At 47.1% G+C, this 17,519-nt stretch overlaps 1 protein-coding gene across 6 annotated transcripts in view; it reads right to left on the bottom strand.

Annotated features, from left to right (window-relative positions):
- RECQL5 (RecQ like helicase 5) overlaps positions 1 to 17,519 on the bottom strand; it is a 111,271-nt gene that overhangs the window by 23,965 nt on the left and 69,787 nt on the right. For all 6 annotated transcript variants that reach the window (XM_053301466.1, XM_053301464.1, XM_053301465.1 and 3 more), the window contains one exon: positions 90 to 317. In XM_053301466.1, the coding sequence (XP_053157441.1) occupies positions 90 to 317 (228 nt within the window). The remainder of the gene's footprint in view (positions 1 to 89; positions 318 to 17,519) is intronic.

The following is a 17,519-nucleotide window of genomic DNA, read 5'->3' as shown; positions in this document are numbered from 1 at the left end:
CAAGTCCGAGGAAAATGGTCAGAAACAGTAGCTGAACAGGAAGGTGCTTGCTACCACTTCTGCCAGAGTCAGCCTTATCAAATCCGTACCTGCTGAAGCCACCATAGCCTCTCCTCCCTCCTTCGTACAGCTCTGGGTCATAGGCATTCCATGAGGAAGCAGAGGGTCCAGTGCAGGTTCTGCTCCAGCTGTTGGTGCTGCACTCCAATGCCTCTATGAGTTTTTTCACTGCAGCTGGATTCTTACAGTAATCACAGCATTTGTTGCACTGAGGGACAGTGTCCCCAAAGTAGTTGGCTATGGCAGCATGACGGCAACTAAAAAGCAAGGAAAGAACAACACTCATTTGAGCTAGGATGGCAGCAGATTATGTGGCTTTGCTTATGTGGTTAGGCAAGGCTAGAGAGGGTTATGATGATGGCCAAATAAAAAACATGGAATAATGGTAGCCTTGACATATGGTATCAGGACAAACTGCTCCAAGAGGCAACATTTAATTTTCCAAACCTTCTAGGTTACTGACATTGACTGGCATTCAATTTTGAATACACTGTTCATAGAGAGTTTGCCACAAGCCTTAGCTAGTGGCTTTAAACTGGGAATTATGATGGGAGTTCTAACAACCCCAAATACTATCAGCATTTAAAGAGTTACACAAACACCCAGTTTTAGAGTTGGTTCACACTGTCCTTTGCCCTGTCCACACAAGCAGTTGCAAATGCCTTCAAGCATGTACTCAAGTGAAAAAAACACAGTGTTACCTCATAATTAAGATTATGCTTTTAATTAAGAGAGCCAGTGTGGTGTAGTGGTTAGAGTGCTGGACTAGGACTGGAGAGACCCAAGTTCAAATCCCCATTCAGCCATAAAACTAGCTGGGTGACTTTGGGCCAGTCACTTCTCTCTCAGCCTAACCTACTTCACAGGGTTGTTGTGAAAGAAACTCTGGGCTCCTTGGAGGAAGAGCGGGATATAAATGTAAAAATACAAATACAAATACAATTAAAGGAGTGGAGTTCAAAGGATGCAAAAATAACCAAATATCTAAGCAGGCTATTTAAATGATTAACGGTTCTCATTATGAATATTTTCATCTTTTTCCTATCCTCAGTTAGCTGAAATGTACCCCATCTAAAATCAGAACTCTCCCCATCACATTATTTATTTATTTATTTATTTGTATCACTAGCTGGCATACACAGTTTAACAAAGATAAAACAGAGTAAAAACAATTAAAATAATTTCACAGAATAAAACATTTAATATGATTAAACAATCCAAAATTAATTTCAGTTAAAAGCCTGAGAAAACAAGTGTGTCGAGGGTCTTCCTAAAAGGAACCAGAGATGGAGATGCTCTTATTTTGAAAGGGAACATATACCAAACTTCTAGGGCAACCTCAAAGAAGGCCTGGTCCCGAGTTGCCACCAAACAAGCCAGTGGCGACCATAACGGGACCTCCCCAGATGATCTTGAGAGGGTTAATGACAAAGAAGGCATTCTCTTAAGTACCCTGGACCCAAGCTGTTGAGGGCTTTATAGGTAATAACCAGCATTTTGTATTTCACCCGGAAACATATCGGTAGCTATTGCAGCTCTTTTAGAATCTGTGTTATATAGTCCCTTCAAGTTGTCCCAGAGATCAGTCTGGCTGCCTCAACCTGAGAAACTAGAGAGAGTTTTGGATCCAGGAGCACTCCCAAGCTACGTACCTCATCTTTCAGGGGAGTGTAACCCCACCCAGGCATATCTATACCATCTCTCAGGTCCCGACCCCCCACAGTCAGTATCTCTGTCTTATTTGGATTCAACTTCAGTTTGTTACCCCTCATCCAACCCATTACAACCTCCAGGCAGGCATTTAGGTCATTTCCTGACGAGGCTGAGTCATAGCTGGAGTGTCTGAGCAATGGTCTGATACAATTTACCAATCAATAACTTTCAAAGGCAATAGTAGCACTAACTATTAATGTGTGTAAACTGTTATCTATTCTCACTGACCAAATTCAAAACACAATGCAATTCTCAACCAAGAGAGAAGTGGAGGAGATACAGACTTGTCAGACAGAAGGAAGGGGAGGATTTTAAGCAGAAGGGAATTTCCAGAATGGCAAAAGCGCGCATAATTACCCCATCTAGGCTCAGCAATCAGACATGGAATCCCGGTTCCAGTCACTCAGGCTGGCAAGTGTAGGAAGCAGACACCTCGGATCTAGCCCGGATAACGGTGTCACAGGAGACTTGCCTCGCATGCTGATTACATAGTGACATGCCAAACAAGCTCTCTCTATGAAAACTGACCTCTGTCAATACACAAGTGTTAGACAGCCAGCCAGACAAGGTGGATTGCTTTCCTTACTGTTCTGCCATATTGCCTAAAGACAACCTCTCCTATAGGGTTCTAGATGCATAGATCTGCCCCTATAGTTTTCAGATGGATTTTTCTATGCCTGTAAACTTCATGCTCAAACAATTGCTCTAGCTTCAGCATATGCACACTTTGGTCACTCTGCCCTCCACCTACATGGGGCTCTTTTCAATAAGCCTCTGTTTCTTAAACATGTAAATAAATTGCACAGGCACCTCAGTGCCTCTGTCTTGGTCAAGACAGAGAGAGGCAAAGGCAAAAGGAGGAGTGCATACCACATAAGAACACTGGATCATGGTTAAGTGGTCAATATTTTTCTTCTGTCTTGCATTTCAATATGTCCAAGCATTTCAAGCAATTAGCAAGCACTATTACTATGGCACAATAAGATTCAAACTGCTCCAGACAGATAGATTAAAAACCAGTACTATAAGCATTACAGTAGAACAACAAATCTCTGGCAAGAATGCAAAAGATTGTTCAAGGCACTTAACTTGCCTGGTGTTTTCGCCTAGTGCTCTGGGAAACTGGATACCTAGAAGCCAGTCATATTTCTAACCAAAAAAAATCTTGTAAGAATATTTGAGATAGACACAGGCCTCAAGTCTATCTATTTGGGGGAACCCTTGAAGGTAGGCCCCCAGTTGGACCCCCTGCTCCTTACAACACTCCCTCTGTTGATAGCCAACAGGCGAACCAAGGCAGTCTCAGCCCCATAGCATGCTTGAAAGCCGGTTTCAAATGGGTTTAGAATTAGATCATCTGTATCATCCAAAACTGCCTGGAGCAGAGAGGCCACCACCCGCTCAAGTTAGGATGATGCTCTCAGTCTTAATAGATCATAATTAGACAGTACTACAGAAACACAAGCTTGTCTGTTCTTTAGATGGGATAGAACAGAATCAGTATGAAGGAAATGTTCCATAAGTTTACTCAAATAAAAAGTAACAACTAATTGACATTTTTCCTGTGTTGCTTGCTTTCAGTCCAAATTCTTTAAGATGGCAAATTTCTTTTTAAAAAGGTGATCTGTTCCTATCAGGCTCTATTGAGTATCACAGTTAAGAATTCCCATGCTCTGCTCCAAAATCCATCTGATCCAATACCTGCTTCACTTCATTTTACATAATAAAATCTTTATAAGCAATGCACTGCTTGCGGGGGGGGGGCAAACTTTGGCTTACCGGGAAGGGTTCTTTTTCACAGCCGAGGAACTCATCCTCCAATTGTATGGGTTATGCACTGAGCATGCTCCAACCGACAGGACCTGACCCATTGAACTGTAGGCGTGACTAGCTTCCTGCCCGGAAGGCAGCAAACCCCATTTCTGGGATTGTTGTGCTCAATACAAAGAATAAAAAGAATATATACTGTATCAAGAGAAAAAAGTGGAGAAAGGATACAACATACAGAAGGCAGTAGAAACAATGGACAAAACCTACAAAGCTAATGACCCTGGAAGTCTTCCCCGCTTACAAAGCAGCCCTCCCATGCAGAGAGAAGAAGGAGGCATCTTAGGGTGGGCTGGATGAGCTCCTTGGTTGTGAAAAAGAACCCTTCATGGTAAGCCAAAGTTTCTTTTTCCACAGCCTGAGGAGCTCATCCTCCAATTGTATGGGATATAGCCAAGCTGAGCATAGTAGAGAGGGTAAGGGTGCCTATTAGACTACTTGCTGAAGAATAGTCTGTCCGAGAGTGGCCTGAGCTGCATAAAAGGAAGCAATTTTATAGTGCTTAATGAAGAGCGTAATGGATGACCACATAGCCGCCTTACAGATTTCCAGGAGCAGGGTGTTAGCTGAGAAGGCAGCAGACGTAGCAGCACTGCTGGTGGAGTGCACAGTGATGCCCCTAGGCACTGCGAGAGTGAGGGCTTGGTAAGCCAGGGTAATGCAAGGCTTGAGCCAGCTAGCTAGGGTGTTCTCAGAGACCTTGGCTCCCAGGGAAGACTGATGAAAGGACACAAAGAGGGAGTCAGAACAGCGAATTGCTTTGGTCCTACATAACAGGTGTGAAGAGCCTGCCAAACCCATTCCTTGGGATGGACCGGAGAGGGACAAAAAGATAGTAGCACAATATATTGAGAGCGATGGAATGCGGTGTTGACTTTGGGCAAAAAGATAGGATTTGGTTTTAGAACCACTGTGTCTGGCTGAAATATGCATAGTTCCTTACGGACTAAAAGAGCTCCCAGTTGTGAGACCCTACATACCAACGTTATCGCCACCAAGAAGAGCAGCATGATGTGAACCTGTGGATGGTGGGAGTGGCAAGGTTCGTAACCCCCTTCATGAATCACCTGAGATGCGGATGGAGAGCCGGAGAATTTTCCGAGGCTAGGGAGAGGACTGAGGAAAGTGCTGATGTCTGCTGTTTCAGAGTGCTAGGGTGTCGTCCCATGTCTAGGACAGTCTGGAGAAGGCTGCCCATGAAGCTTGGTAAATACGGTTCGAGGAACGTCTGGATGTGAGGATAATGTCCTGGATGGCCTTAGAGTAACCGTTGCATACTAGGACATTGCGCTCAACCTCCAGGCGCAGAGTTGGAACTATTGAGGTTCTGGATGAAGAATGGGCCTCTACACCAGAAGATTCAGCCAAAGAGGAAGCCACCACGGTGGACTGACGGAGAGGTTTTTGAGGTCGGGGAACCAAGGCCTCTGGAGCCAAAAAGGGGCTATTAGTACAAGCTCTGCTTTCTGCATCCGCAGTTTCCTGAGAGTCTTCCAGATGACAGCTGTTGGAGGAAGGCGTACAACAAGCCAGGCGGCCAAGGAGCCTTCAATGCGTCCGTCACTTCTGCCTGGAGGTTGAAGCAGAAGAATCTTGGCAGGAGATGGTTGTGGGCAGAGGCGAATAAATCCACTTCCAGTTCGCTGAAGTGCCATATGATTTGGAGAAATACTGCTGGATGAAGCAACCACTCCACTTGGTTGATTGGTGACTGAACCAATCAGCATGGGAGTTGGCCGTGCCTTGTAGATGCTTGGCAGATATCGATGTTAGGTGCTTCTCTGTCCAGTGGAATAGCTGGTGAGACTCTTTCATGAGGTCTCTGAACTTGGTGCCGCCCTGGTGGCTGATGTGCAACTTTGTTGCAATGTTGTCTGTGCGGACTAGAACGTCGGTGTGGCGGATGATGGGGAGAAACTGCAGAAGAGATAGGCAGACTGCACAAAGCTCCAGCCAGTTTATGTTGTGTCACTTCTCGTGGGATGACCATTTGCCCTGAGTGTATAGACCCTCACAATGGGATCTCCATCCCGTCAGACTCGTATCTGTAGTGAGAATGAGCTGTATTTGGTTCGATAGAGGAAGGCCCTGGAGCATGGCTGGCGACAGCCACCATAGCAGGGAGAGTCGAACAGACAGTCAGATGTATTTCCATGTGTAAACATGCCATGATGTCCTCCTTGAATGGGAGGAGCAGCCGCCATTGAAGAGGCCAGGAATGCCACCAGACCCATGGTGTGTTTTCTATGCACACAATCATGGACCTGAGCAATTGCACCAACAGCATCAGGTCTTCCAAGGTGCTATACAGAAGTGGCAGGATAAGGAAGGCTAACTTCTCACAGCATTCCAGAGGCAGTGAGATGGTTGCCTGGGATGTGTCAAAGACCGCCCCTAAGTGTTGAAGAGTTGAGATGGAACCAGATGGCTCTCCTGTGAGTTGATATGGATGCAGTAGGACTCTAGGGTCTGTAACGTGCACTGTACCGCCTGCTGTGCTTGGGGAAAAGATGGCAATCTGATCAGGAGATCGTCCAAGAATGGGTGTATATGGACTCCACCCATCCTGAGGTGTGCTACTAGGGCCACCATCACCTTGGTGAAGACTCTCAGGGCCGAGGAGAGGCCGAAGGGGAGAGCCCTGTACTGGTAATGCATGCCATCACAGCAAAACCTGTAGGGGTGAGCCAGGAGCCTAACTCTGCTTGCCTATCTCCCCTACTGGACCGTGAGTGAGTTTGAGAACAGCTTCCCCTCAACCTCTTGCTGGACAGAACATCGACTTGTCTCAATATTGCAGCTTGGCTGGAGTTTCTGTTCCCTCCCTTTTGAATGCAGAAAACTAACATCTGCCAGCACTCATTGTACCAGCTTGCCCCAGGTGTCTCTTGTGAGAGGAGTGGAAGGGCTGTGCTGGCTGGCGCAGCTGGCCTATAGGTGGCCATAGAAGTCGGCCACCAAAGGGGGCTGGGCCTTCGGGCAGGCGGAGGTTATATTGCGGGGTCTGGGTTAGAGGTTGCTGGTCTTTTATTTTTATTGGATTGTGCCAGGCCTTTTTGCAGGTATGTGTTTGGGTTCTCTTAAGTGGGATGGTGCGGGTGAGTCCGGCAGTTCTGGGGCAGGTATTACTGTAGTGGTGGAGAACAGAAGAACTGGCACTGGCAGAGCAGCTGGCCATTATAGGGGAAGGGAAATCAGTAATTTAGTAACTGTTTCCATTTCCAACTGCCTTGTCAACTCTCAGGCCTCGGGGAGTAGCTCCAATTACCTACAGAGTTTGCCCTTGCTCCTCTGCAATGCTAGGTCAGTTCAAAATAAGATGCAAATTGTCCATGATTTGATTGTGGATGTGGGAACTGAGCTGGCATGTATAACTGAGACCTGGCTGGGGGAGACAAGTGGTCCAGTGTGGGCTCAGCTTCTCCCATCAGGTTGCTCTGTTGTGGAGCAGGCTAGGGGAAGTGGGCGGGGGGTGGGTGGGGGGAGTGGCTGTGGTCCATAGGAATACCATCTCCCTTACCAGGGCCCCTGTGAGTTAGCTGACATATTGAGTGTGTATTTTTGAGGCTGGGTAATAGGGATAGAATGGGGATTCTGTAGGGGTACTGTCTACCCCACTGCCCAACTGACTCCCTAACTGAGCTGACAGAGCTGGTTGCGGAGTTGGTGTTGGGCGTCTTCTAGACCTTTGGTGCTGGGGGACTTCAATATCCACTTTGGGGCTGGTTTGTCTGGTGTGGCTCAGGAGTTCATAGCGGCCACAACAACTATGGGCCTATTCCAATTAGTTTCTGAACCAACATGTTGCCAGCCACACACGCGATTTAGTCTTTTGTTCGGCTCAGAAGTGTGTTCTGTGGGTGGGAGATCAGGTGGTTTTCCCATTGTCATGGATGGACCACTACCTGGTTAAGGTTGCTTCCACACCACAATCCACCAGGTGGTGGACCTATCAGGATGGTCCATCCAAAAAGGCTACTGGACCCAGTAGGATTCCAAAAAGCCTTGGAAGATTTTGAAGCTGGTGCAGACAGTGATTCTGTCGATGTCCTGGTGCGAACCTGGAATAGGGAACTCACCAGGGCAGTAGACATGATTGCTCCTAATGATTCCCCCTTCTGACCTGATTCTAATATGGCCCCTTGGTATACTGAGGAGTTGCGGGGGCTGAAGCGACTGGGTAGGCAACTACAATGCATATGGAGGAGAACTTGGCTGGAATCTGACAGAATGCAGCATAGGGCCCATTTGAAGGCTATGGGTTAGCAGTGCGTGCACCAAAAAATAAAATAAAAATTGGTCTGTGTGCATTACATCTGCAGGTTCACATTCAGCAGAGCTATCCCAGGTTGTGAGGAGTTTAATTCCTGCTTCTTCTGCGTTAAACCAGTCCCTGGAAACATTCTGCTGTGACGCTTTAAATGGGTTCTTTGAGGACAAAATCTTCTGTATTTGGGCCGACTTGGACTCCACTACTTTTGCAGGGTCTATGAAGGAGGTATCCAGCAATCCCTCTTGCAGTATTAGATTGGATCGGTTTCAATCTGTGATGCCCGAGGATGTGGACAAGCTGCTTGGGGTGGTGCGGCCTACCACTTGTTCTCTGGATCCTTGCCTGACTTTGCTACTTCTATCTAACAGGGAGATTGTTGGAGGTTGCCTAGTCAATATCATAAATGCATCGCTAAGTGAGGGTAGGGTGCCCCGCTGCCTGAAGGAAGCAATGGTTAGACCACTCTTAAAGAAGCCTTCCCTGGACCCCTTAGCAATGGACAGCTACAGGCCAATCTCCAATCTCCCTTGGTTGGGCAAGGAGATTGAGAGGGTGGTGGCCGATCAGCTCCAGGCAGTTTTGGAGGAAACTGATTATCTAGACCCATTTCAAACTGGCTTTAGAGCTGGCTGAGAAAGCCTTGGTCAGCCTGATAGATGACCTTTAACGGGAAATTTACAGATGGAGTGTGACTCTGCTGGTTCTTCTGGATCTCTTGGTGGCGTTCGATACCATTAATCATGGTATCCTTCTGGATCACCTGGGGGAGTTGGGGATAGGGGGCACTGCTTTGCAGTGGTTCCACTCCTATCTCTTGGGTAGATTCCAGATGGTGGAGCTTGGTGACAGTTGCTCCTCAAAACAGGAGCTGTTATATGGAGTCCCTCAGGGCTCCATTCTGTCACCAATGCTTTTTAATATCTACATGAAACCGCTGGGCAAGGTCATCAAGAGATTTGGTGCTGGGTTTTATCAGTATGCTGATGACACCCAAATCTACTTCTTTTCATCTTCATCAGCAGGAAATGGCATTCATTCCCTAAATGCCTGCCTACAGGCAATAACAGGCTGGATGAGGGATAGTAAATAAAACTGAAGCAAGATGGAGGTACTCATTGAGAGATGAGTTGGAGTTGCCTGCGCTGGATGGGGTTGCACTGCCCCAGAAGGAGCAGGTACGCAGCTTGGGAATACTCCTGGACCCAGGCCTCATCCTGGTATCTCAGGTGGAGGCTATGGCCAGGAGTGTTTTCTATCAGATTCAACAGCTGCGTCCATTCCTTGAAGAGGACAACCTCAAAACAGTGGTGCATCAGCTGGTAACCTCTAGGCTTGACTATTGCAATGCGCTCTACATGGGGCTGTCTTTGTAGGATGTTTGGAAACTTCAGTTAGTTCAAAATGCGGCAGCCAGATTGGTCTCTGGGGCAACCTGGAGAAACCATATTATGCCTGTTTTGAAGCAATTGCACTGGCTGCCGATATGTGTCCGGGCAAGATACAAAGTGCTGGTTATCTATATATTTAATTCTCTAAGGCATTCCCGTGGCTAATCTAATGTGTGGCAGCTCTCGCGAGAGTTTGAAGAGCTGCTGGATATGCTAGCCACAGGACAGGTGGGAGAGAGAGAAATGGCCACTCTGGCAGCCACTGGCCAGCTGGGCGGGGGGGCGCCACCGAGAAAATGGCAGTGGCAACAGGCTGAAGGAGGAGGCGGGTACAGGGGAAGAAGGTTGCAGCGAGCGGGCAGGCGGGGGAAAAGAATGAGTCGGGAACAAGTGGGCAGAGGGGGCAGAATGAGCTGGGAACAAGCGGGGGGGGCAGAATGAGCCAGGAACAAGTGGGGGGGACAGGCGAAGGGGGGAAGAATGAGGCAGAAATGGGTGGGCAATAAAACGGTGACAGCGGGAGGGGCGGCTGTAGTGACAGACTAGAGATACAGGTGCTCTGTGCCCGGCCCAGCTAGTAACCTTTAAAGCACTGAATACCTTAGGTCTGGGTTATCTTAGAGAGCATCTTCTTCTGCATGATCCCCACCGCATGTTAAGGTCATCTGAGGAGGTCCGTCTTCAGTTACCATCAACATGTCTGGTGGTGACTCAGAGGCGGACCTTCTCTGTAGCTGCTCCTAGGCTGTGGAATGCACTCCCAGCAGAAATCCGTAATTGAGTTCATTGTTGGCCTTCAGGAGAGCCCTTTAGACCTATCTGTTTGGCTTGGCCTTCCAGAGTTTTTAAACTGTAAAGGTTTGGCCTGGTTTTCCAGGGTTTAAGAAATTGTTTTAATAATGGGTTTATGCTTTTATAGTTTTTTATTTTAACAGTTAATTGATTTTAGTTTTATTTTAATGTAAACCGCCCTGAGCCATTTTTGGAAGAGTGGTATAGAAATCAATCCATCCATCCATAGGAAGCAACGACGCTCTGAAGCCTCCACGAGGTCAATGGATGCCAGGAAATCCTGGGAGAGAATGGCATTTGAGATCCAGAACTGTCCTCCAATTCTCGTCCTTTGGCACTAAAAATAAAATAGAGTAAACGGTGCACCATAATTTAGTCAACGGCACGGGTTTGATGGCTTTGAACTGAACCAGATGAAGGATGGCTTGTTTCATTCTCAGATGTTTGGTCAGATTCTTTGACTTTGGGGGCACAATTATGTGATCGGGGGGCAAGGCGTGAAAATCCAGTGCATATCTGTGGGCGATAGTGGAGAGCATCCAGCGGTCCTGCACTTCCCACTGATGGTAGAAGTGGAGAAGCTTGCCCCCAACTGGAAGGTAGTCATTATTTGTGGGAAGGATTGATTAGAATGTCCCCTGAAGGTGCCTTCTCCCCACTGCTACCACTGGTTGTGCCAGGTGGGCTTGTAGTTAGAGCCACGGTTGTCTCTGGGCATAGTTGGTGGTGGTCTAGAGAAATTCCTGGAGGAACAAAAGGACTGATTATGGAACCTAAATGGTCTACGAAAGTCTCTGCAGGCTGAAGGTAGCACTTTCTTTTTATCCTTGGTTTCAACAAGGATAGGGTCTAGAGCCTCCCTGAATAAACAAACAAGTAAAAGTAGTGGCAGACAGATTAAGTCTAGATCTGAAATCAAAATTCCAATGCTTAAGATGCCATAGCTCTGGCTGCCTGTTGAATGCACTCCAGGCTAGAGTCAGCCATAAAGGCCAAGGCCTTACCAAGTTTATTAAGCCCTTGGCTAAACTTAGGGTTATCTGGAGGGACCAAGGCCACTAACTCCATGATCCAGAGCATAAAGGCTTCGATGAAGACTGAGTTCGTGGAGGCGGCTTTGATTACAGGAAAATGATGTTTACGAAGGAAAATGTCACATCTGCAGTCCTCAAGGGACTTAAGCTTTTCATCCCCCTCCTTAGTCACCACCGAGAGAGAAACGAGTTGAGCTACTGGTGGGGCCACCAATGGAAATGCAAGGAGAGAAGCAATATCCTGGGTCAAGTTGTAGTGCTTTTGAGAGAGGACCCCAATGGCTTAGTGGAGGTGGATACCGCCCATTCCGCCATCATAACCTCTCATGAAAGAGAGTTAGGAAGGGAACCGTGGAAGTGTGAGTAGAGCTAGACGGAAAGATATTTTGGTTTGATGGGAAGGTGGTAGTAGGCTTTCCAATAGGCGCCACAGCATTAATGACACGCTTGGCCTTAGAGAGCCTAACTTCAAAATCAGCAGAGGAAAACAATTGTGTGGATGAAGGGATGACACTACATGTCACCTCATCTGAAAGTTCTCCCACTTTGTCAGAGAGGCTATCATTGTCTCTGTCAGTGAGATGCTCATGATCAGACAGAATAAGCTGCAAGGTAGCAGGAACAGGTAGGGTCATGGCAGGAACCACTGGGACCTTTGGTGGCACCAGGGACACAATAGGAACAGGTTCAGGGGGAGGATGGGGGGGGCTGGCTGCTTGGCGGGGGTGGCGTACTTCCCAGGAGGATGATGATCTGGCCCTCCTCTTTTTTCTTGTGCCCTTAGGGCAAAGCTGGAAATGGCTCCTCTCATTCTCAGGGATGGCTCGTCTTGAGGGACCAGAAGCTGGGAGAGAAGGCAGAGTGGGAGGAAGCAGGGGGGGCAGAGGGACAGGGCGGAGGGACGGGCCTATTAGGAGAGTCAGATGAGCCAGAATCACGGAGATGCATTGCCTCGCAATAAAATCCCCCAGCCACTCGGAGACATTGTGGGCGAGGGCACTTTCTTAGGAGACAAGAGAATCTTACTTACCTCCCCCTCGGACGGTGTGCTGGGTCCCACTGGGATCGTTGGGCGCTTGGTCTGTTCCAGACCCGGAGACTGACGGACTGGCCAGTCCTCCGAGTGGCGGCTGCCCCTGGGAGAGCTGGCGGACATGGTGGCAGCAACAGTGGGTTGGCAGCAGGCTTCCCTCTAAGGTGTGCATGCGTGCACCAACCCCCAGACCACTGCGCAGCCATTTCTGGTGGGTGCGTAGTCTCTGCTGCACCCGCCACTGCTGCCCAACTGCCCAGCACCCAGTTTCCCCCTCTCCCTGGCATGGCCACCGCCTCCCCGCCCCTCGGCACCAGGCACAGTGGGTTTTGCCTGCTTTAAAAAAACAAACAAAAAACTCTTGAAGCCCACCGCTGTTCAGTGTGGTGAGATGGCGGGTGGCGAGCTGCTTCCACCTCCCCTCTTCTCAAGTGACTGCGAAGGTTCTGCTCTCTGCAGCCTGTAATATCCCTTGCAGTCACTTGAGAAGAGGGGAGGTAGAAGCAGCTTGCCGTCCGCCATCCCACTGCACTGCACAGCGGCCGGCTTTCAGAGTTAAAAACAATGGGAACTCTCCCCTCCTCACCCCTCCACCGTCTCTGTAGCCAGCTGCTGCCACCGTCACTACCACGCCCCATCCCGCCACCAGGAGCGGCAATCTTTAGGGGGCAAAAGGAGAACTTTCCCCTCTCCCTGCAGCTACTGCCGCAATGATGGGTTTAAAAAAAATTATTATTAATTAAAATCTGTTGAGGTGGGGACCTAGGGTGGGGGGAGTCCTGTCTCTGCCACTGCCACTGGTAAGTTGGGGGTGAGGAAAATTGTTCAGGGATGGGGCTGTGAAGGGAAGAAAAATTGTTGTTGTGGGTTAAAATGCTGTCTTTCTCCCCTGCTGCAAGTTAATGTATTAGATAATATTAAAGTTAGCCAGCATACTCCTGTGGGTGGGTTCTATAGAAATAGCTTAGACACATGGAATTATGGCTTTCTTAAACTACTTTGGTTCTGAACCTTTCACATTTTCAAATTGTAATGATCAGGCAGTAACAGCCTTTCCTTTCCTGTAAAGAGTGAACCAGAAGTGAACCCTGTCCTGATTGACAGGCAGTGACCTCTGGGGATCAGCCACTCAGCACACGGTGGCCGGGACCTAGAGGTCTGGTGGCAGGAAGTGAAGGTGGTCTTTGTTCTCAGTTGCAGCTGGGTGAACAACAGGTTGGCTGGCCAGGCAATGGCAGCAACCAGGACTGACTGCAAGGGCCTGAAGTCTCTACCATGGATTTGATGAGTTCAGGAAAGAAGCTTTGGCTGTGGGGAAATGTTTAACAAGGGAACAGTTTGTTAGCTAACTTGTATTAGATTTCTTTCTTTTTGTGCTATGCAAATCCCTACAACTGGTTTATTGTGTTTTTATTTGTAATGTAACAAATCAAGGCAAACTGAACAATGCCTTCTTCCAACTAGGGCATTGTAAAAGTCCCTGTAAACTCTCAAGGGGGCTTTTGTATTTTCTTGCATTTATGTAATATGCAACTGGGTAACCACGATTTTTAAAGTGTGCCACCCCAATATCATTTGAAGTGTGCTTTTTGAAGTATTCTTGTAGTTAGTGGGTGTTCCTTTTACCTGTAACTTAAAGCTGAGAAAACCTCAGACTGAAGCAGTCTGTAGTATTTTGAATAAAGTTTTTCTCTTTTTGTTCTTTGCATTTAACCTGTCTGAGTGGTTTTTTAACTCAAGAAAATGGATTTTACTCTGGTGCAAACATGCCTCAACGTTAATTGCTCAGCAAATCATTACCAAGCGTTCTCTTCACGTGTAGGCTGCAAGTAGAAGGGTTTTTTGATGTTTCCCTTAGAAAAGAGAAGGAGGGTCTCCCTGGACATTCACCCAAATCCAGGGGGAGGGGAGGGAATCCTGTAATAATTAGGGTGCGGTGGAAGCGAATCAGCTACTGAGGAAGCAGTTTTTAAAAGGAACAGCCTTTGTTGAGCAAACATGGAGGAAATGATTCAGCATTTTTCTTCCCTCCACATGAGATAAAGGTTGGGCTTAAATCCACTATTCACTACACAAATGTACATATATAATTTTGAAGCCTAGAAAATTGTTTGGATTCTGTGGATGCTAAAAGAAGCTGTAGGTTGTGCAAAAATCTCTCAGGCACTGGTTTTGACATTTAAAGTCCTTAACTTGGCCCTAAGCACTTATCTGAAGGACTGCCTACTTGCTTTATTTATTTACCACCAAACTGTGACATCTCAAGTTGGTTTATTTCCAACAAAAAAGCTGATAACTGTTTATAAAATTTTTAAAAAATTTGCTTTAAAAGAGAGAGAGAGAGAGAGAGAGAGAGAGTGTGTGTGTGAGAGAGAGAGAGTGTGTGTGTGTGTTATGTGCACACACTGCCGTGATCCTGTCTCGCAGAACAAAACTTTCTGCTCACTGATGATAAAAATTGGAGGGAACACTGGTCGGAGGAGAGAGCCGATGAACATGGTGGTGGCAACAGCTGGTCAGCAGCAAGGGTCGGCACACTTTGTGGTGGCAACTGCAGGTTGGTGGAGAGCAGCTGTTGAGCTAGTAGCTCGTTGCCAGCCAGGAGCTTTAGAGGAGGCTTGAGAGGCCCCACAGGACAGGGTGAAACTGGATTCTGGGCTCCCTCAAACCCTTCTAAAGGTAGGGGGCTGAGAAGCTCTGGAGTCAGGCGGCAGTCCCCCTTCGACAGCCAGCAAGTGGCGTGGAGGGCGTTCCCCACAGACTGCCTGCAGCAGCAGTTTTTTGCTTAGTCGAATGTTGGAGGAAGCTGAGGGATTTTCGCGTTTTTGGCAGGACCCGCCTTGCCTGTTTGGGCTCATCCAAATGCTTGGATTTCTTATGTGCCTTTTTGGAGGCCTCCACAATGTCACTGTGGGCAATCGGGTGGTTGTGTGCATCACATTCCTGGAAAGGTGAGGCAAAGTGGGAAGGTCTTTCCTCGAGCGGTTCCTTTTCTCAGGACCTCCCTCTAGCCTCTGATAGTGTTCCCTCAAAAAGATAGTTCTTAGGAGGGGCTCCAGAGCATCTTCCTTCCCACTCTGGCACAATACTAAGAGTAGGAGGCACTGTTCCCTCTAAAATGTACGCACGTGTGCGCGCTCACAAGTTTTTGAATGTCCGCTCAGTTCCTTTTAGATCCCGCTCAGGTTGAATCAGGAAGGCCCCTTCTGAATGCAGGTGTGCACACACTGCCTTGATACTGCCACCCAGAACAAAACTCATTCGGCACAGAGAAGAAGAAAAATAGAGGGACCACTGGCAGAAGGAAGAAGAGAAAGAACAAATTCACAGTCAAAGCTAGCCACAAAAATGGAAAATTAAGGAAGGATTGCAGGAGATCCTTCAGAGCCCTGTGTATAGGAATAAGACAGGACTGGAACTGGGGTTTGTCACCTTCCAGGCAGGAAGCTAGACACGCCTACAGTTCAAAAGGTCAGGTCCTGTCTATTGGAGCATGCTCAGTGCACAATCCATGCAATTGGAGGATGAGCTTCTCAACCTGTGGAAAAATCTTCATTCTTAATATCAAGACCATGGTTTCAAAGCATTTCTTTTGTTAAATTTATAACACAGCAAAGACAAACAACTTACCAACAAAAGCAATGGTATCACAAAGCCAGGAATCTTCACTATTGCATTTCCTGTTACATACATATTAGGTAAAGACTCAATGTGCCGTCGAGTCGGTGCTGACTCCTGGTGACCACAGAACCATGTGGTTGTCTTTGGTAGAATACAGGAGGGGTTTACCATTGCCATCTCCCACGCAGTATGAGATTATGCCTTTCAGTACCTACCTATATCGCTGCTGCCCGATGTAGGTGTTTCCCATAGTCTGGGAAACATTGCGGGGATTCAAACCAGCAACCTCTTGCTCCCTAGGCAAGTTACTTCCCCGCTGTGACAATCTTAGCCTGCATTGATGAAGGTCAATTCTCTATTTTCTTTGTGTGTCTTAAGGTTTCAAAGTTATAGCTGACCTCACATATATTTTTCTAAATGAGAAGTGTTGTAATTTAATGTAATTCTACGATATTCTCAATACTTCAAATATTAACCAAATGTCTTTCACCTTCTACTAGCCTTCCCACTCCTCCCCTTAGGATCCTTGGAAGAAATAGTTGAAAATGTCCAGCAAAGCATCCTTTCTGCTTTTAAATATACCATCTAAAATATCTCATAAAACTCTAGTTATATATCATTAAGAGTAGTTTCGGGGACATGTCGGACAGAAAACCCTTCTAGAGTTTGTGGCTTTGAGAAAGCAACCAGCAAAACAAGCAACTCTTTATGTTAAAATAGGTGAGGATGGTACCCCTCAGGTAAAGTGTGCTAAGATAGTGCCAGCTACTGTGCTGTGTGCTCCAGGTCACTGGAACCAGAAGGCGCGGTGAGAAGATGATGCAACAAAGCTATCTTTATAATCTCTCCAAAATGGCACTGATTCACACCACTCTTGGGCTAAAGAAAGCACTCTTTTCACAAGCAGTGAAAGACTAGTGTTTAGTTTTCCCTCTGTGCCCTTCCAGAAACTATTTAACACCACCCAGTTGGAAATGCCAAGGGTCTTTGGCAGTCAATCCTTTGATTTTCAGAGAATAAAAGAGAGAATATATTATTTGCTCATGCTGTGAGCCTGCAGCTTAACAACCACCACTAAAATTGATCCTCATTCTTCCCTCCCTCTCTAATGGAGGGAAGAACCCATATGTATATCTTAAACCCATACCCCAATGAAAAACACTGATTCATGAAAGCATAAGCAATGTTTTTAACTGATGTGAGAGAAGCTATATCTTAAGGTCACAAGCTCAAACCCTGACACAGTTGATTAGCAAAGACTTTTGCCAGAGATGATAGAAAACTGCTGCCTAGACACCTAATGATGCAGCGGGGAAATGACTTACCTAGTGAGCAAGATGTTGTTGGTTTGAATCCCCACTGGTATGTTTCCCAGACTATGGGAAACACCTACATCGGGCAGCAGCGATATAGGAAGGTGCTGAAAGGCATAATCTCATACTGCGCCGGAAATGGCAATGGTAAACCCCTCCTGTATTCTACCAAAGAAAACCACATGGCTCTGTGGTCACCAGGAGTAGATACCGACTCGAGGGCACATCTTTACTTTAGTAGGGTTAGCATTACCTAGCTAAAATAGACCACAGTTCTGACTCAGAATAACTGCAACAGTATATTGGAGAATTCAGAACTTTTACTGAATGAACAATCTCTCTTGAAACTGGAATGTTCATACAAGGGTCCATATAGAAGGGTAGACAGGGAATAAGAAGGTCTCTGATAGTAGAGACCCCCTGTTTCTTTCAGAAAAATAGCAGCAAGTGGAACCAGGCACATAC

This window comes from Hemicordylus capensis, chromosome 2, assembly GCF_027244095.1.
Source record: "Hemicordylus capensis ecotype Gifberg chromosome 2, rHemCap1.1.pri, whole genome shotgun sequence".
NCBI classification, from domain to species: Eukaryota; Metazoa; Chordata; class Lepidosauria; order Squamata; family Cordylidae; genus Hemicordylus; species Hemicordylus capensis.
Note: the sequence above shows the minus strand (reverse complement) of the source record. Positions and strands in the feature narration are given on the sequence as shown.